This window comes from Dromaius novaehollandiae, chromosome 24 (assembly GCF_036370855.1).
Source record: "Dromaius novaehollandiae isolate bDroNov1 chromosome 24, bDroNov1.hap1, whole genome shotgun sequence".
Classification (NCBI taxonomy): domain Eukaryota; kingdom Metazoa; phylum Chordata; class Aves; order Casuariiformes; family Dromaiidae; genus Dromaius; species Dromaius novaehollandiae.
This window is the reverse complement of record NC_088121.1, coordinates 4,329,394-4,349,705: the sequence shown is the minus strand read 5'-3', so window position 1 is coordinate 4,349,705 and position 20,312 is coordinate 4,329,394. Positions and strand designations below refer to the sequence as shown.

General features: G+C 38.9%; 1 protein-coding gene across 5 annotated transcripts; it reads left to right on the top strand.

The window, feature by feature from the left end:
* The first annotated feature begins 465 nt into the window (after positions 1 to 465).
* C24H1orf159 (chromosome 24 C1orf159 homolog) lies at positions 466 to 19,738 on the top strand. 5 transcript variants are annotated; one of them, XM_026100649.2, is made up of 10 exons: positions 466 to 601; positions 6,012 to 6,167; positions 6,314 to 6,404; positions 8,303 to 8,378; positions 10,364 to 10,468; positions 11,385 to 11,450; positions 12,808 to 12,942; positions 15,130 to 15,155; positions 15,503 to 15,533; positions 16,894 to 19,738. In XM_026100649.2, exons 3-10 carry the CDS (start codon positions 6,333 to 6,335, stop codon positions 16,989 to 16,991), a joined length of 609 nt encoding a protein of 202 aa, XP_025956434.1. In that variant the 5' UTR covers positions 466 to 601; positions 6,012 to 6,167; positions 6,314 to 6,332; the 3' UTR covers positions 16,992 to 19,738. The 5 variants fall into 5 exon arrangements, with proteins under 5 accessions (XP_025956434.1, XP_025956436.1, XP_025956437.2 ...); XM_026100651.2 differs by lacking the exon at positions 6,012 to 6,167 and having other exon boundaries at positions 467 to 601; XM_026100652.2 differs by lacking the exon at positions 15,130 to 15,155 and having other exon boundaries at positions 502 to 601.
* The last annotated feature ends 574 nt before the right edge of the window (positions 19,739 to 20,312 follow it).

Below are 20,312 nucleotides of genomic sequence, written 5' to 3'. Positions count from 1 at the left end.
TTTTTTTATCGCAATATCCACCATGTAATAGACGACTCAGTGGACTGGTGAACGCGCATCTGCCTCCCCTTTCAGCACCCCACGTGCCCTGATGGGGCCCTTGGCCTTTTTTACCCAGTGAACGATGCTCTTTGCCCCTTGTTTCCTGCCTACCTGCTGCTGCATTCGCTATTCCAGCACCCCGCCATCCCTCCTGGGGCGTCTGTGTCGCCAAGCAACGCTCAAAATGGCTGCGCCAGCGCGGTGTGCACAGGGAGTTGTAGTGCTGGGACTCGACCATTCCTCGCCCGTCCTCAGGTCCCGGACTCCATTTCCCAGGAGACATCGCGTGAGGGGGGGCGGTGCTGGCCAAGGGGCTCCGGGGCGGGCTGAGGAGGGGGGTTTACCTGCGAGAAGGAGGGCACAGGTAGGGCACGGCGCGAGGGCTGCTGGGACTTGTAGTTCCGACTGCCGGACCGTTCCCCGGAGCCCGAGGTGCGGCGGGCAGGGAAGGAACTACAGCTCCCGGGGTGACGCGGGAAGGAGCGGGCAGTGCGTCGCCTGAGGGCGGGGGGTACGAAAGGGAACCTGCTGTTGGTGCTACCGGGAGTTGTTTCCTCAGGTGAGGAGGCAGTGGGGGAGGCCGTGAGGGCGCGGGGTTGGCAGCCGGCGGCCAAGCCTTGGGTGCTGCCCTGTTGTTCGGGGCTTGGGAGGTGTCGCCAGGCAGATGAGGCAAGGCGAAGAGGCGGGGGCCGCGCGCCCGCCCGCCCCGGCGGAGGGCGGCGCAGCAGCAGGCTCCTGCCTCGACGTGGGTAGCAGCGGGCCTTGCTTGCCCGGCTGCTGCCCGCGGCGGTGACGCAGGGGGTGTAGGGCCGGCCCCGAGCGGCGTGGAGGGCGAGCCCCTGCCCGGCCGCGGGTGGCGGCGGCGAAAAATGTCACTTCGAAATGTATTTAGCGAAGGGGAGACCCACAAAAGTAGAGTGGGTGGGGAGGGCGCGTTCCCTGGCGGAAAAAGCCTCTGTACTTCGCTCTGGGGAGGGGAGCGGGAGCAGCGGCAGTAGGCGGGAACGGAGGGTAAAGCTGGGAGAGTCACTCCTCTTTCTTCTGCCCAAGCTTTTCCAAGGCTGTTTGGTTTCTTGTGCATCTTAAGTGGTCTCTGCTCTATTTTAGGTGTGTTTGTTTTCAAGGCACACTTGGAAATGAGTCACCTCTTTCTCAAGGCCAAATAAAAGCTTTGATGCCTTCCCCCACCCCCCTAAATAAAGTAACTAAGTTCCTCGCAGTTTGGCGATCTGGGACCTTTGGGGGTTTGGGGGACTTTTTTGGTTAAACTTCAAAGAAGTACGTACAACTGTAACACAGACTTTTGTTGCTGTATTACCCGGGGGGGGGGGGGGCGACAAAACAGCCTGTGCCTATACCGAGTTTCCAAAACATCTTTCCCTGTGGTATATGGTACGGTATTGGCAACCAAACTGTGCCAGTATTCATTACTGCTCTTGGCTTTAAAGACTGCAATGACAGCTGTAGTACTAGCAGGTGTTACAGCCAAATTTTAGTTGACTGAACAAGTGTACATGTTGGTGTTCACTAGTGTCTGCTCTAGGCACGTTCCAACTATGTAACTGCCTTTTAAGCAAAGCCTTGCTTAGAGCAGATATCTTAATTGTCCTGAATGGAAGGTGTGTCTTTTTAATTGTTGGTTGCTGGCCTGTTTTATAATCATTCTGTTGTGATGGCAGGGGGAGTAGTTCTTATCTTGGCTTTATGTTAAGAAAGCTGGAAAAACAAGTCCTGCTTCAGCTTTAATTTATGAAAGATTGTTCTAAGCACAATCCACACCTGTTCTTCTACTGTGCAGATTCATTGTGAAACATATGAGAATGAGTCAGTAAGAAATTAGTAGTAAACCACATACAATAAGCATTCAGTGTTATCTAAGGAAAATGCAATATTCTACTGCATGCTTCTGAGTGAGCTGATCAGTGAGAGCTTAGGCCTTCACAAGTCTGTGGTTTGTGAAACTGCATTTTGTCTTTTCTGATATCACTGTTTGTTATGATTAATTCAAGGCCATGTCAGAACTAAGAAACCCCTTGGCAGAATGAGGGTGGTACCATTTCAAACTCTGATCTAAGTGAATTGTAAAACTACCACAGCAACGTTTCAATGCCATCTTCTTTTTCTCTGTACCTGAAGAAAATACCTTGCTCATCCAATGCTCCAGCAATGCTTCAAGATGGAGAGATACTGACAATACAACAGAGATAGTAGATATACAACTGTAGGTATGGAAAATGTAGACATAAAGATGAAATAAAGCACTTTCAGGAGTGGGGGAGAAAACTCTGTAGTGCTTAGCGTTCGTCATGAATTGTATGGGTGTTTTTTAAGGCAACGAGAAAAAATATCACATAGGGAAAGCTTGATGTATTTAACTTGTGTGTTGTAGCACTGGTGAGTGATTTGAGATTTGTTTTAAATGTGGAGCTCTGGTGCGAAATCCTTTTTAAATTAAAATGTCTGTGTTCTCAAAACTGTGCTGGCATCTACAGCATAAATACTTTCTAATTTGGGCTCTGGTTTGAACATGACATTATTATTTTCTTAATCTGAAGAGAAAACACAGCCAAATATAAAACATATTCCATGGGCAGCTGTAGGGTTTTTTTTAACTTGTAAATTGCTTTGATGTGTGTCTTACCCTGATCAACTTACATACCTAATTTAAAAAATAAAATTTCAGCTACCTCATTCTGCGGCATGGCTCGCATTAGCGCATACTGAATGTCTTGGAGGCTCTAGAGCTTTTCCTTTCTAAAGTTAAAATTACGACAGAAAATATTGTTCAGTTTGGCAATAAAAAGATTATGATTGGCTTGTCATTGAAAGCTGTAAAATGAGTTGTGTTACTTCTGTGTTTTTGTAAGGGGAGGCCAATCAACAGTACAAATCCCTGTTTGAAGTTGCTGTCTTATTTGGCAGTCCTGCACTTGATTTGTCTTTTGATTTACAAGCCAAAGCTCTTTTCAGCCTCTTTTTGTTGATCTGTGGCACAACCAAATTTTAGGAACACTGCACGTGTTTTCTTATTATTAGAAGGAAAGAATTTGGATGTTCCATTCTGTCTGATAACTTTCATGGGCATTACCCTAAATGAAAAAGCACATATATAGTGTTACCTTCATGGTGTGAATTCATGTTTTCCTGCTTCATTCAGGCAGATAATATTTTATATGTTATGTTACAGGCCTCTGATTTTTATTGTCTGAAAGAGAATTGAGCAGCATGTGATGAAGTGGTTCTGGGAGCTGGAGTAAATGTAAATTAAGTAAATGTAACATGCTTTTAGTATGTTTGGGAGTTTAAAGCAGTTTGTTCATCTCTGCTTTCACTTTCCTGCAGTTGAAACTGGTTCAAACAAAATATATATTTTTTAAAAAAATGTTATCGATCTCTTTCACAGAAATAAAAAATATTAAGTCTCTGATAATGTGAGGACAGTTAGATCTTGTGTCCTATTTCTACTGGAACAGCTGCAGGGTGTTCTAGTTTGTTACAGTCACTAGTGGCTGTGAACAAATATCTGTCCTCAAATGCAATGCTCTTGTTGATTAGTAACTTAATTTATTTCAGGAATGGAAAGGCAACCCATGTCGAGCTTATGGTGTATGGCTATTTCTGTTTTACAAAGAGGAGGACTGGGAACTTTGGCAGTGTCTAGTTTCGCAAATGTTTTCTTGTTTAGTATGACTTGTTCCTGAAAATAGGTATTTTTCTAGATGACAGGAATTACTTGTTTAAACAAATTGCTTTTTCATCTGCCTTCTCCCAGCATTTACAGTTATTATAATAATCAAGTATTGACAGAAATCTGTGCATAGTGTCCAGAGTGATGAAGAAGTTATCCACAAATGGCTTTACCAACTGTGAGTGTTTTCCCCAGAGGAAGCCTTTAGCAACCAAGAAGCAATATCTCATTTTCAAAGATGAGGTGTAGAAAACTGATAGGTAGTAAGGCAAACTGGCATTGTATTTGTTTAAAGTACATCCATCCCTATGCTCATCCTTGAGATTGTTTTAATGTTCGGCTCTGGACTGCCTTGAAGAACCATGAAATTTACTTAACTCTAAAAGTTACTAAACCTTTACTGCAGTACAAAGGCATAAAGAGAAAAATCCTACAGTTTTTAAAAGGTTAAATGTGCAAGTTGCACTCATGTAATTAATACAAGATTATTCATAGCATTTATAGAAGTACTTCTATGCTAGGATATACAAGCAGAAGGCTCTCTGTTAAACTAGATAAGTGCAATGCCTACATTTGCAATCACTTATTTGAATTCTGCTCAAATTTGCCCAGGAAGAAGGTGGTGCCATCAAAGCTGTAAGCTAGGAGTTCTTGGCTTCTGGGGCTAGGCACTGTACTGTAGAAAAGTTATTTCCTTTCATCTGCTGAGATGTCATCACCTTTTTATTAGAACAGATGTTTGCATTTGAGGTATCTTGTCACCCCATGCATTGCTGAAAAATAATATCATAATGCTTTAATTTAAGTCAGTAATTTGTGAACTTAGTTGTAGATTAGAAATGTATCTTTCCATCCTTCTGTAAAATTTCCCAAAGCTAAATTTTCCCTCTCCTTTTTGGCTGTGCCATCACTTTCCAGCAGTTCTGTAGGCTGCCATAACCCTTCTTCATTTTCAGGGTGTGGTTGTGGTGTCATTCCTGAAGCTACTTAGCTCTTAGTCTCTGATTCTGGCGAATCCCTCTGTATGTCAAGGGCTCCTTGCTGCTTGCATTTCCTAGTTCCTATAATCTACATTTCCAACAGCAAGGCTAATGAGGCTGTCTTGTCCTTTGTTGGCTACCATCATGTGCATAGTGCACTTGTACTGGCTGCCAGCTTTTCATTTCAGCATAGGGTGTCACTGTAGTCATGTATGTAAATGTGAACTGATGAATTCATGAATGCCAAGAGAATTGACATCCATTGTTATGTTTAAATCAAAAGATACTGTGGCAGTGTGAGCTTCTCCGGCTCTGCCCAAATCTTCATTAACTGTAGAAATTACCTATAGCAGTAAGACTGGAGTTTGATTTTCAGGATTTTCAGTCCTTGGTCTTAGAGCTTTCGGTGGATAGCAGAAGGCAATAATAAGTTTCCCTACCAAGCTGAACTAATTTTATTTTGAAGTTCAGGCAACAGGATATGTGTAAGTGATTTCAAAAATTGAATAGAAATTAATTGTAGAAACTGTTCAATGATTGTTTGTCTTCAAACAAACAACTTACCAGGCGTTATGATACATATTTTACAGTAATTTAAAACTCATCACTAGATTTTTTCTGTTTAAAAAGAAACCAGTAACGTTTCAGTTTATGAAAGAGTGACTGAAAAAGTTTTCCCATACAGTTTACAGGCTTCCTTTCTAACACTTTCCTCTTATTAAGCCTTAGTTAAAGGGTGTTGTCTGTTCCCATGTTTTATTTATAATATGAAAGACTTATGTTTTTCTGAAGCTGCCAGCCTACACGTAAAGTGGTTGGAGAGAGAAAGTGGATGTGGCTTTCAACAACATATTGACAGGGGGATGAGTAGATATTGTAGTATTAACATAGGAGGTGTCTGGACAATGCAGATCAAGAATGATCTATCACTTTTATCCAAACAATTTAATATAAGAAGTGTGGGCTTTATTTGGTTTATATGTGCAGTTATATGGGAAAAGTATGTGTGTTGGGGGGAGACTTGAGATATGTAACAGACTGTACAAAGTATTCTGCTCCGTATTGTTTTCAGACAGTTGAGAAATACTGCTTATTACCAGGCTGACTTCATTAATGCTTCATAATTGTGTAATGGGAAAAATTAATTGCAGTATTGTCTTTTCAAAGTGCTGTGTGCTCTCTGCCCTGATACAAATCCATCACAGTTCAATGCTGCAGCCAGAGGAGTCTGTAACTGTGGGGAGCTTATCAGCACTGGTGCCAGGCAGTAACTGTTCTATTGCAATCACATTGATTTTTAGATCCTGGGTGTGGAATAGTCTCTGCATCACTCTGTTTGGAACAGACTGATAAGGCTCCTTGTTTCTTAGCAACCACAGTCTGCCATAGCCAGAAACCTGCCCCTCTGCAGCTGGAGGGAAAATTCTGAATGTCTCAAATTTGTACCTTTAACCAAGGTAAGTCATTCCCCTTTGGCATATTTAATTAAAGGCCTTTGCATTCAAATAAAACAAATGTTTTGGCAGAAGTTTCGTAGCAAAGGGAAGCCTAATTTCTCTGTCATTAATAAGACATTCTGATTTCTTTTCCTGTTCTTATTTAGACCTCTGTCATTCCTGGGCATGGAGGTGCCATATGTCCTTCTCTTAACTAAACTTGTAGCAGAAGTTGCCAGCAAATCTACTGAAAGTTCGGTAGGTACTTGCTTTGTGATGCTAGGTGCTCTGAATAGCAAAGGGTCAGATTTTTTTTACCTTCATAATTGCAGTTTATAGAAGGCTTTCTAATTCAAGGGAAATTAATGTAGCTTGTATCTCCTATAAATATCAGCATTAAGTTTTCATTTTACTTCAAGTGGTATTTTCTTTTGAAGATTAGTTCAATGGTCCAGGCAAATTTTGCCCCATGTATGAGGAAAGAGTAGGAGAAGATGATCTCAGAACTGCTGCTGGTCCGTTAACTGGCGCATTTACAGAGGAAGAATTTGTTATGAGGGCTGCTTTCCTATTAAAGCATGGAATCCTTCCTAGTGCCTGTAGGCTAGCGGGGATGCAACTGGCAACACTTCACACTGGAGGGGGAATACCTTGATATGGAAAAAACACTTCTCAAGCTTCCTGGCAGTTAAACTACAAACAGCCCCAAACGTGGATACCAGAAAGTAACTTTACAGATGAGCAAATAGCTCTGTAACCAGTACTGCCTCATGTAACATAAAAAGGTCAGAATATGAAACTGCTTCCAGGAGACTTTGACCAACAAATCTTTTTAAGAAACTGGGCTTAAGTATGTTGTCTGTTGATCTTTGGTTCTTTACTGTAATCTGTCCTTTCTCCTCATGAAGCACTAGCAGCATGAAGTCTGCCTAATAATTGCAGTTATGACTGTCCCAACCGTTTCTCCTGATAGCTTTGCTTTTTGCCACCTCTGGATTTCATGGATTTTGCTGATTAGCAGATAGTACTGGCTGTTACATGTGAGGTATATTTTAAAGTTACTTATTTGGTTGAATGTAGGTCAGATCGTGTTACTTTTGAACAAGGATACTTCACCTCTTTTTAAGGCTGGCTTGACTTGCTGTCTTCTTTAGGGGAAGGTACCTGCAAAACTTAGAAGGGCATAGGAGCTATATGGCTTATTTTTCTTGTACACGTGCAGAAAGTGGATATGCCCAGGCCTTTAGGGATTTTAATAATATATATCAAAAGAACCATAGAATTCCTAACAACCATCTATCTCTATGCTTATGTCAGAACTTGTAGTAATTTATAAATCATTTTGAAACTGGCTTTTACATAAACAAACAAAAAATTAAAATAAACTATCTGCTTTCAGGATGTGTAAAGTTTTTTTTTTTTTTGATGTAAGTGTTGAGGGAAGAAGCTTTTGTAGTTCTGCTGGATTGCTCTGCTTTATGTAAGCGTTATCACTGGTAGTAATATAGGTATTCAGTGCCAGCTGTTTTTTCCAGTCTTTTTGCTAATAAAATATCCTTCCTTCAAGCTGTTCTTTTTCTAAATTTCCCAGATGGGTGTGAATTGTTTTGACTACTGCTTAGTACTGGCACCCTAAAGTTAAAAGAGTTTGTTTCTTTATACGTAAGTCCTACTATAGTTTAAAAATGTTTATAATCTTCTAAAAATCTTTTGAGAAAGGAGATTTAAATACAAAAGTAAAACTTTTCAAGAGTGTTGACGTGAAGAATGAATTCTGAGCAAAACTGTTAGGGCACTTGTGTAGTGCCATGGGAAGGATAACTCTCCCTCTGAACTGTGCCTCATTCTGAAGAATTTAGCAAATATTTTCTAAAGCAATTTTTTGAGGCTTGTTCTAAAGTCAGCATTAATATATAGCTTCTTGAACATTTGTTATCAAAACCTTGATTTGAGCAGCAGCTGACAAATTAAAATGAGCTCAGTGGTGCATCTAGCCCGTTTTCTTCTTGTAATGTTGCTTAATGTAAAAAAAAAAAAAGTTACTGCAAGTATTAGCTGTAGTTACACCTTATTCCTCTGCATTCTCTGTAGATTGTTACTGAATTATTTTAGTAAAGCCAAGAACTTTGGGAAATGTATTGTAATTTTTTCCTTAGGTTTCAGAGAAAGAATGTTGTGTGGATATGTGGGATACAAACAGTTCCTGTCCAGTAACCAACCAGTGCAGTCCAGGTATAGTGTGTCATTGTTCAATGAAATTTCAGATTGTTTTTGATAGCTAGCACCAAAATACAGCATCCAGTTATGTGGGGAGGGAAAAAATATGATTAGTGCATGTGGAGATCTTTATTCCTCCATATGCACGCAGGTATTGCCAGTTATGACTCACAAAAGTTGTCCTTGCATGGGAAGCAGAGGAGACCCTTACTACTAAGCTTGTTTTTTGTTTCTTGTTTTTTTGACCTTTTTATTTAGTGTGCAGTTGGGTTATGTAAGCTAGTGCATATAATGGGCATGAAAGGAAAAATGTAGTAAAGTACACCTAAAGGAGCGGTAAAAATAGCTTCAGTGTTCTCTTGTTAGCACAAAATGCCTCATTCTTCCTTGTGCCATTTAAAGTAGAGGGTTTTTTCCCTAAATGAAGTTTAATACTTCTTTGGTCACTTTCCAACGATAGCATAAAAGGGTGATCTCTCTTTTTTATGCAATTTTCTTTTTTTAAATCATATAGAAAAAGCAAGGAAACTGTTTCTGACCCAACATTAAGAGGAGGATTAGTGATTTAAAAATGGGGACCAAGTTCCGGATTCAGTAATTTCCTTGTGAATTTCCTTCTTAAAAAGCGTTTTTAGTGTAATTTCAGTGCCTTGTTAGTTTCTTTAACTATTGCTTTATTACTGCATTCATTTCTACTTCTAAATGATCTTAGACATGATATAAACAATTGTCTCTAAGGTATGAAATTGTATTTTGTTAAATCATACTGTAAAATGGTAATCTACCAAAATCTTTGGTGTCAGATAAGTGCTTTGATGCTTCCTTACTATTACTATAGAAAGTCTTTGCCCCTTACATTGGGCCTATTTGTGTTTAGATTAAATGTCAGGTATAATTTACAACTGTAGGCATCGTGTGCCACTTTCCTCTCAGGAAAATGTAACAGCAGAGTTGTTTTCAATCAGGACCTTACTAATTGTGTGCTTTATGGGATAATCGATACCAGTTTGGCACAAGACTCTAAAGAACTGGATTTTAGCCAGGACAGTAAGTTTTTTGTTTGTTTGTTTGTTTTGCTTTAAAATTTAGGCTGTAATATGGTCTAGTGGGAATATCCTAATCTTCATGTCTTGAGTCTTATGACACACAAGCCTGAAGTGAAACCACCGCAGCTTTATTGTATTAAATAAAGTTGTTATTGAAGACATGCCATAACTTTTTTTCTTTTTTAATGGAGAGATAGCAATATGTCCTTTTAAACATAAATTGAGAGACTTCGACATTGAAGGTGTTGCCTAGGTTGAAAGTTTAATCAGTTTCCAGCCTGCTCTGGTAGGGTAGCTGATACAGAACGCTTGCTGTCTGTCACAGACTAGTTTAAACAGTCTTGGGTTCTTTTTGAAGTGAAACAAATAGTACAATACTAGAGAATACTGAGGCATAGAAACAGGCTGCATTATGGTAGCATTCATATTGTTAGTTTGCCAGCATTCACGTGATTCAATATAGGGACCCTCGCATCTTCTTTCATCTAAGTGCACTCTTTTCTGGTTCTTAGCGTCTTTGTCCCTGCCTACTTCTGTTTTCAATACTATATGTAACAGTGGCATTAAATTCTATTTCAACAGTGTATGACCTCTGAAGATAAAAAGCAGAATGGTGCTGCTTTTTTAGTATTGTTGAGGGTTCTTACAGATTGTCAGAAACTTCCCATTTTTCTTAAAACTAAAATATGTGAAATGGTGAATGGAGCTGTGTCTTTTGAGACTTGTTTGCTTGTAGCTTTCTCCTTTTTTATCTCTTAAAAGATTGCATCTTTTTTGGAATAAACACTTGAAGATGAAACCTTAACTTGTGTAGTGTGATAGGAACAGACATTTGTGATTACTAGAACAAACTGAGGGGATTTCTGTCACCTCTACTTGTTTCTGAAGACCAGGAAATAACTCTAGGGCTTCTTTTGCTGTTTTCAGATCACTGTATGTCTTATTCTTATGCAGGTTGTTACAGGCGATGGAATGAGGATGGCAGTAGTAGCTGCATTAAATGCAAAAATGAAACCCTTGCTGTTGCATCTGTTTACAATCTGACTGATTGCAGAAATAGTAAGTCCTTTACCATCCCTTTATTTTGATGGGAGTCTTTTGTTATTGAGATCTCTTCTTGCATATGTAGTCCAGCAAAGAATATTCAAGAAAGAATTGAATGTTTCAGAATCTTTTTCCCATCCTTACAAAATTTCAACCTTTTCTAGAGGCTTAATGTACCTTGGAAGTTTTGAATTAGACGCTCAACAAAACCTATGGAAACTTTCAAGCTGAGCTGGCAGAAGCTATACAGAGTGCTGTGGAGCCATTCCAGAAACGAGGAAGAGAAAAGAATTCAAAATCTTGTTATGTCTCAAGAGTACCTAATCTGCGAAACCAAATGCAACATGAAAAAAGTAGCATAATTATGATGAACAGAAGTTCTCAAAATAAAAAAGCAAAGTCCTAAAAATCAAAATGATTAAACTTGCAGGGTGGGACCTGTATCAGACAAATATAATAAGTACTGAATTTTTTGAATGCTTTGATCTCTGCTTTTAGAAAAAGACATTTGCCATGGGCGTTTGCTAGGGACTTCTCCAGAGCACAAGTAGCTGATGGTGTACTTGAGTTCCCTGAAAAATCTGTATGGAGGAGGCCAGATTCATTTTGTTTGTGTAATTTTTATTTGACAGTTAAGATACATTTGTTTGCTTATAAATATTTTAAGTGAAAGAAGAAAGAAACTTAAATCTAAGTTTCTTAGAAATGCACCAGTCAGTAGTTTTCTCTTTGGACAAATGATGATGATGTCTGTTTGCTTCCTTTTTTGAAATTCAAAAAGTGATATTAAGAATGCTGGTTTCTCATGGAAGAAACCAGCATTCTTTTACAATTTCAAATTACTTAATAAAAGGCTATCGTATTTTTCAAATTTTCAATAAATACACAATTATGCAAAGGCTTTGCTTTAAGAATGTGGTTTTTGTTACAGCTGGTATCAGAGGAATGAATTTCCAAATGAATATAAGCACTGTAACTCCCTTCATACAGAACATAGGTGAGTAAATGGAAATAGAAATAGAAATATATACTGGATGCATGCTTCATGATTATCTACTGCATACCAACTCTGTCATGATGTGGCATTTGGTGAAGTATTTTTTCCTGTAGCACAAGTTTTATTCTAAAGGTAGTAGCCATTTTTACTTGTTCTGCCTTGCTCTCAAAAAGAATCTTTTATAAGTCTTAGAGTTGCATTTTGAGGTAACTGCATTTCTTTTACTGAATGGTACCTTCATCCTGTTACCAGTCCTGAAGTGATTTCTTGTACCAATCAAGCTGGTTATTTCTGAAACCCCATGACTTGATTTTTGAACCTTATGCCGCAAGGGTTTTGGTTTTTAGGGAGTGAGACAACATTACACACCTGTTACATGAATGAAAAATTTGATTAGCCTTTCCGTAGATAGATTTTTATCACTGCTGACCAGTCACTTCTACTTAATCTCTTAAAAATATTTTTTGACACAGGTAAGAGTAATGCAAATTGAGAATATTTAGATAGCATCATTGCACACTTCAGCAGGAGGTAGAATGCAAAATGAGGTGACTTAGAGTAAGTATTTAACATCAATACTCTTAAAAAGGAAAGCTATAGTGCCAGGTCAAACTTGGCTACTACTGATCCCTTTCAAACATTTGTCTTGTCATCTACATATACCTGATCTGAAATATCTCTTGCTGTTCAGGCTGTGGACTTCTCCAGAAGAGCTTGTCAGAGATATTTGTTGTTTCGGTTTGTCTGTAACAAGATTGTGAACATCTTCTGTTTCTTAAAATACTTACTATTTGTGATCATAACCTTAAAACAAATAAATTAAACCAGCAGAACAAATATGCAGGATTTGGGGCAGGGGAAGGAGGGTAGAGATGGGGGAGGACACCTATTGCTAATGTCTGCCTCCTTGTGAGGCTTTCTGTATCAGTCAGTTGTGGAAAACATAATACTGGGGGAACTGTACCTGTGGTGTAATGTCTGTTAATGAGTCCTGTCTTTAGGAGACTTCACTAAAGCAACAAAATAGCAATTAATATTAATGATCAGTGCCTGCTGGCACTGGTTTTGAAAGTTACATAAAAAAGGGAAGGATGGGTTAAAATTTTTTGTCCATCTTCAGGAAAGTAAAGACTAAGACTTTGCTGACTTTGCGGGGGAGGGGGAAGCTGTCATATAATTAAGTGAATATAGGAAGATCTTAGCAAGTGTTTCGGTGAGGACTTGGTGTATAAAAACAGATGTGTTTCCTTTTTTTCTTTCTCATATAAAGATCAGGAAGTTGGTCTGTATTTTCTGTTTAACCACTCTATTAGAAGAGATTTCTAGTTGACAATAGTGTTTTCTCTGATTTTTACAGGGGGCCCAGAAGTGGCAGCCTCTCTTATTGTGGGAACATTTTTCATCAGTTTATTCCTGATTCTGTCTGTTGCTTCATTCTTCTACCTCAAACGTGCCAATAAACTTCCTAACGTTTTCTACAGAAGAAACAAAGGTAAAATACCTCTAAGTAATTGCCTATTTCATCTGTAGTTTTGACCTTTGCTCAGTTTCCTAGTTTAAAATCCTTTTAATTTCTTCAGGTCAGTGTTCTAACTTTATGTAGCTACTATTATCTCTTCCGTTCATCCAAAGCAATGCAAACTAATGAAATATTTTTCCCTGCTTGTGTTTATAGTGCTGTGTTTTTACAGCAGTGCAGAGGATATCTGTTCTCTATCTAAGTGTGCTTGGGTGCATGTTACACAGTATCTCTGACTAACCCAACAAATGTTTTTTGCAGCTTCCAGAGATTTCCTATAGTACAATGCACAGCATTAGGCTTCACTGCATATTAGCTATTTGCTTATAAACAAACAAAAAGCTCCAGTGCTTTTTACACCCAACACATTTTAATAGAATTTAATAATACTTGTTTATTTCAATGCACAAAATGCCAGATATTTATAAAGCCTCACAGAAAGCAGCTGTTATTTTTTCTTGGTTCAGAGAGAAAGAAAGTGTAGCACCAAAGGGCAGTGGATTTACCATGGATGAGTCAGCAGCAGGAGCAAAGGGATGGTATTTGAGGTTTCTCAATATTACTCAGTCTGTCAGACATGTTTGTCCTCTGTATGTAGGACCTGCTGGGCCTTGAAGAAGCCAACTGCCTGAATGTTTTCTACAGCATACCCACCTTAGCTTTTCTTTTTATAACAAAATTTATTCTTTATTTCTGCCATTTTTGTAACTGAGAAATGGATCCATGTAACTAAAATGGAATGAGTTGACTTCTTCATGCCAAAGTGATTCCAGAAAGGCTAGGGGAAAAACACCTGGGATGCACTTAGCTCAATACGTAAGACTTTATGTAGCCATCTGGCTTTTTCAGATGCTTCAGTTCTAGTGGAGTTGTTGCATGTGTCCTCACTGGTCTTCAGCTCCTGGGAGGTGGTGAGCAAAATATATGGAAGCTGGTAGCTCCATTTTGCCCAACATTTTGTACGAAAGTAAGGCTGGTCTATGAGTCCCTGTGTTGTGCCTCCTACATAGTTCCTTCGAAACCTTCCCATGACAACCTCTAGCACCGCATTTGCCATGTGAGAGCTCCTTCTGTTGAACAGAAAGCTGTTTATTGGTTAGGTCTACTAAACAAATACATCTGTCCTCTTTTTCACTGATGCACCTTGCAAGACCAAGTCCAAGCTAGACTGTCACAATAGAAATCAATTTTAAAAGAGAACAAAGGTTGGGGTAGGAGGAGCAATATGGCTCTTCTATTGTGTGGCCAGCAGTGTCACATCTAGTCATAGTAACCTAATGGCATATCATTTTTCCAGCGTCTGTGGTATTGCTTCGTGTAAAAGTATGTAACAGTAGATACCTAGAGTTAAACTGCTCAGTGCCACAGGAACGTCTAGTATCCTAATAATAACTGCTAAATTGAAACCTCTAAGTTGCCTTTGAATGTGTCTTCAAATAAATTTAGTTGGTACGAAACTCTTCTTAGGTTTTTAGTGGGTCAAGAGCTGTCATGCTGTCACATCTTCAGACCGGCATGACACCAGACCTCTGCTGAGGCTTCAGTGATACCAGCGTGCCTTCCTCATTTTGTACTGCTAGTTCACTTTGGTCCAGCAGGCTAAAGCATTGAGATTCTTCTTTGCAGAAGAAGCGTTAGAAACGTTTCTTTGACTTATTGTTGTGTTAGCTCTCATTCTGTCTGGATCATGATTATCATGTGGCCAATAAAGGCAGGTTGCAAGTTGTAGAAGGGGTTGCATTTTTGACCACTTGGCCACTTCCTATTTGTACTGCCTGTTTCTGGTAGCTGGATCAAGGTGCTTTTTTCTCTATTGGAGCTTCTTCATATTAAATGGACACTGCTGTGGCTACCTCCTTAGAAAGAAACATTAAGTCATTCTTGGAGACCTTTGCAACTCTTTAATGTTGAAAAGAATCCTATAGACAATGTATCCCACTAATGGGAATTCTGAAATTCTGATCTGTTTTGGTGTTTTATTTCTCTCAAACATTAACCTTGGTAGGGATATAAGATTCTGTTTGTGACAAAACTTTTTTTATCAATAGAACTATTCTGTTGCACATACATTTTTAGAAAACTAGCAGTTCTAGCCTTCTAAACTAATGATGGTTAGTCTCTCTCTCTCTCTCTCTCTCTCTCTCTCTCTCTCTCTTTTAGCATCTGTTCTCCAGCCTAGTGAAACAGTAAGTAAAATCTGTCCTTCTAATACGAATAAGAAAGCATAAACTGCCAAGTAAACAATAACTTAAAGTTTTAACAATTCAGGATGGAGCTACCTAATCTGATGTATGAGAAACTGAAATAAAACCATGTCTTTGGGTTCTTTGTCCAAATTGAGAAAAACACAAAAGATGAACACTGACCATATGGACTCTCTTGAGCTACTTTCTCCAGGAAAGACTATTTGCACAGTAAAAATTATTGGAACCGTAAAATGTTCCTGCATTTTTTATATATGTATTTATTTTAAATAAGAGACTGTGAAGACAAAAGGTACATTGTTTGACTTAATCATTCTTCTGTTATGCAGGCATCCATGATACCTCCGCCTGCTTCTTCAGGTGAGGAACTGTTCTCTGGGGCATATTGCTGCAGATATTTTCCCTGTTAGATTCTCTTTTTGGCATCTTATTATTGAAAGCAGGAAAGCTATCTCAAAGTGGATATGCAAAGAATACACAGCAAATCAAAACAATTACTTGTGAAGCCAGTCTTGAGGGGACAGAAGTCCAGTGAAATCTGTCCAGTTGATCTTCTTGATGGGATTTATTGCTTTGATTAATGTAGACATACAGTACTGACTAAGTACTTTGTTTTAAAATGCATCGTTGACAGTTAGGATAGAGAAACTTTACAAGTAGATGTAATATTTTTTGTCAGTGCTGAAAAATAAGTTATTCAGTCAGGGAACTATTTTCTGTATTGGAATCTTCTTGATGATGCCAGCTTGGTTCATTTTGAGGCTCATCGATTTGAAGTATATCAAGTTCCTTGAAACGAATGACATACAGTGTGTTTTGAATATACCATTTTGTGTGTATGTGGTGCATGGGCTGTTTGTAGCTTGGCTCTTTTTGACAAGGAGGGTTTTAATAAGCATAACAAACTCAGGCAGAAATTTATCCCTTGGAGAAAAATTAATCTAACCAGCTTGGCTTAATTTTCCTCCCTAGACCTTCATAGTTTCTACATACGAATGTTACTGAGAAGTACAAACTTTAGTCCACTGTTCTAGTCTATGTCTTGGTAATGCAAACACTTTCTTTGTGGTGTGCCTCTAAGTTTGTGCTACCTTTAGGAAGTAGTGCGTGCTGTTTTTATGTTGTTAATGTGCAAATAAGAGCTTAACAAAGCATAAAGTATCTAAACATGACTCTCCTAAAATATATTAAAAAGGGCAATAGAAAACATCTAGTCAGATCAAAGGCATTCTTTCAATGTCTCTGACCAGGCAACAAAGCTTGAAAAAGAAATGGGTGATACAGAATATATTTCACAAATTAAAGAAAATTGTTTCATTTTATATTTGTGCATGAAATTAATTTAGACTGGCTAGGAAATTGAATTTATTTGTTCAGGGTAGTACTGTAAAATATCTTGTCTGTAAGCTTGATCTGTCTACTTTGAAGACAATGACAGAACTTATGTTGACTGTATGTTGACTTATGTACTGTAAATACTTAAAAATAATAGAAATGCCAGTATGTAGTAAACACCTTATTTAGTAAGCCATTAGACACTTATTTAAAAAGTTTATTGGTAGACTTTTCGCTAATTCTCAGCTACATGTAGGGTTCTTTTATGGTCCAGAATGACTCTGGCCACTCAGGAATTGTTGCTTGGCATGTTATATTATAAATTAATGATAAAGGCATGCTTATACAGCAGATGCTAATGATGTCTCTGTGCCAACCATTTCAGTTCGGAAGCCGCGATATGTCAGACGAGAACGGTCGCTAGTGACATCTGCATCTTCTGCTATGATCTCTTCTGCAGAAACAAGGGTCAGCAATGTTTAGCCTTCATTCTTAACTGAAGACTTTGTAAGTGTACACAGTGTCGAAGAAACTTTTTCTAAATCCACTGAAGTGCCAGGAAAACATCGCAAGCAGCTGACCTAAATGCAAGCCAAATTACTGCGTCAAGGGGTTTGTGGCAAATATTAACAGAGAAATGAACTAGTGTAAAGATGCTGACGACAGGCTACATCCAGTTCTGTGAACTTTGGTGGGCTTGAAATGCACTATTCCAGCTCTGTGGTTTCGTTTGTCTCCTACAGATGCTGTGTTTGAAATCTGTAAAGTATCTGCCTTTCTTTGGTATGCTTTCAGTTTTGGCAAGTTTTTCTTCCTATGTTGTGATGTTTTCTCTCTCCAGAGCTGAATGTCTTGGTGCTGCAGACCAGCACAAAATATTGGGATTACTCAAGGGTGTGGGCTTGTTTGAATGGCTCGCTTGTAAATGTTAACACTAAGTGCCACTGCTTTAGTGTTGTAGGAGAACGTAACAATACTTAAAATGCAGTATTCTTTTGACGCAAAAACTGATGCCTCTTGGGGCATCTCCTTCAGCCTCTGACATTGGGTGACCTTCGTTTTTAACTAAAGGCTTTATTGTTGTTCTCATTGCTATTGAAGGCTGTGGTCAGTATGGGTCTGATCCAAAGTTTGTGAATTTACTGGGAAGCTTTTCCAATGGTTTCAGCTTGGTCCTTGGATTAAAAAGCCATTTGCTATGGCTTTGTAATTGATAGGCTGCTATGCCTGCCATGCAAAGATGGTCTCCACTAGCTTATTTCCCTCAATATAGCAGCTGAAGGGAAACCAAACTTCCTGGAGGGTAGCTGTGCATCCTTTAGACATGTCAGTGAGTATTGAGATGAATTGGAGAGAAAAGGTGAATTCCTGCCAATGCAATAAAGGATTTCTTTAGTCAAGCTCTTCATTAACATGCCTGACATCTGCAGACCAGCACCTTGTGGCAGAGCTTTACAAGTATTGCCTTGTTGACAGTGCCAGTATAAATAGCTCCTAGTCTCAGATGGTTGACCTTGCTCATCTTATGCCAACTGTGCAGTGCACTTGATCAGGAAGTTGATGTAGCTGTGATTAATTTTTTTTTGCCTAGGTTATCTTTGAACCAAATTGTTTCCTGGTGTGGTTGACTATGTTGCCATGTGAACACCTGTGTCATCACAATAAGCACAATGGGCATGAGAGTGGGTGATTGAGAAATGAGTGAAAAACTTGAGGTTGCTAAATTGGTTGAAGTGTCACTGTCACCACACATGAAATATTCCTGAGCAGCTTGTGCATTCCCTCCTGCCTGTGTTGCTGTTGCCTATTTTGGTTTAGCTCTTACATTATGGATCTATGCTCCTAAAATAAATGACTCTGTGGCTATTCATCACCAGTCACTGACATGAACATAATGATCACAAACTCGAACAGTTGATTCGCTCTGTCAGAAAATGTGAACATAACTGTCTTGAGCTGATGTGATGCCCATATGGAGAGTACAAAGATCCAGATTCTCTTCCCCCTGTGGTTAGAGGCTTGTTAAAAGCTGTAGGATCAGAATTGGTAGGGGAGGGGATATGTTTATCCTGTTGAATAGACCTGCTTTTATACAAGCTTCAGTGCAATTATAATTACTTACATCTCTTTCCTCACAAGGAATGAGATCTCTTGTAGCATCCAAACAAGCAAGGGCAAAGACTAGGGATAAAGGACAAACCATGAAGAAGCAAGGTCTGCTGACTCAAAAAACCACCTGAATTGCTATATGGAAAATACTTAAGATTGCCTTTCTATGGCAATGGTAAAAGAATTTTTTGTTCTAGTGGACCAAACTAAGCACAGCAGACAACTCCATTTGAGATGTTTCACATTTTAATATGAAATATGCTTATAATTCATGTTACTTGTTCAGGAGGTGGCAGTTTTGTCTCAGTCATTTTGATGTCTTTTTATGTCTGTACTGCTGAGATTTTCCACAGGTAGAAATTTGTTTGGATGCAATTGGTTTTTCCTGAACTTAGTTGCTGAATATTTTCCTAACCTTTAAGGAGAAGGAGTAACTATGCAAATAATATAATGCCAAGAAGCTGCACGTTTTAAAGCAGGGAGTTTGTGCTTGTGAATCTGTTAGTGATAGTGATACATCTTTGAATTACATAGTTGCTAACCTGTTCTTTCTCTCCATAAATTGTTGAGGGAGCATTCATGCCATTGTACTGGGACTTAAAAATATCCGACACCACTGCTACATATATGTATCTGTCTGGTCCTCAGGTGCATATTGTAACTTAGCTCAGTGTTGTGTCCAATGTTCTAACTTTTTCTGTGCAGTCAAGTTTTTTCTGAATGCTAATATCTCTCTTCCCCCTCCCCTACTCTTTCCTCCCAGCAAGCTCCTTCAAATGCAGCAGGTTTTTTTCTGTTTGGGTTTTTGTTTGTTTGTTGGTTGGTTTTGTTGGTTTTTTTTCATTTCAGGAACTGTTCAGCTTTCATTATTGCTCTCTGACACAGTGGACTCCTGGTCTGAATAGTTTCTGGTTCATTTGCACTGTCAATTTAAATACATAATGTGGTGTTTTGGTTCTCACCTCCCTCCAAAATAATAGTAATATTAAAAAAAAAAAAAAAAAAAGGCTTTAATGAGCCCCGAGCTTTGAGCTAAATAATTCCAGAACAAGGGATTGATATGTAATGTATGTGTGTATTTTTAAATTATGCCAAAATAAACATATTTGAGCTTTTTTTAACCACTGTGGAGGTCATGCATGTGTTTCCTTTTCAAGCGCAGAGTGAAGGGAGCGATATTAGCACCCAAACCAAATCACGGTTTCAGCACATATGGTACCTTACCTCCAACAGAACTAAGTTTCAAAAGGAAAGGAGTCTGCTGAGCACTCATTTCTACAGTAAGATTGCCAAGCTGTAGAGCTTCCAGGACTTCTTGTCATCTGCAGACCATCATCTCTTTACACCTTGAAGCAATATATTTGTAAACAAATATTTGTAATGGTAAATAAGGATGGTGGCAAAAGCCATACATAATGGCCTTACCTGTAGTGACGTCAGGGTGACGCTTTAGCACAGAATGTAGCCCTGGAAGGTGACTGAATTTTTACATCAGTATATGTCTACTTAAATCTCATTCAAAGAAGATAGCAGGAGTAGCAAGTCTAAAAGAGGAGACTACTAAAGGATGCCAAATATACCAGAAATTGAGATGATCATAAAAATAATTGCTTATCAGTTTAAGGGTGGATTATGGTCTTGGGTTTGGGTATTTTGATATCTTCTCCTGTCTGCACTCTGATTCCTTTAAAAAGG

Coding starts and splice junctions, on each gene's coding strand:
- C24H1orf159 (XM_026100649.2), top strand. CDS start 6,333: ATGGAGGTGCCATATGTCCTTCTCTTAACTAAACTTGTAGCAGAAGTT. Junction 11,451..12,807: donor TCCCTTCATACAGAACATAG/GTGAGTAAATGG, acceptor TGATTTTTACAG/GGGGCCCAGAAGTGGCAGCC. Junction 15,156..15,502: donor TTCTCCAGCCTAGTGAAACA/GTAAGTAAAATC, acceptor TCTGTTATGCAG/GCATCCATGATACCTCCGCC.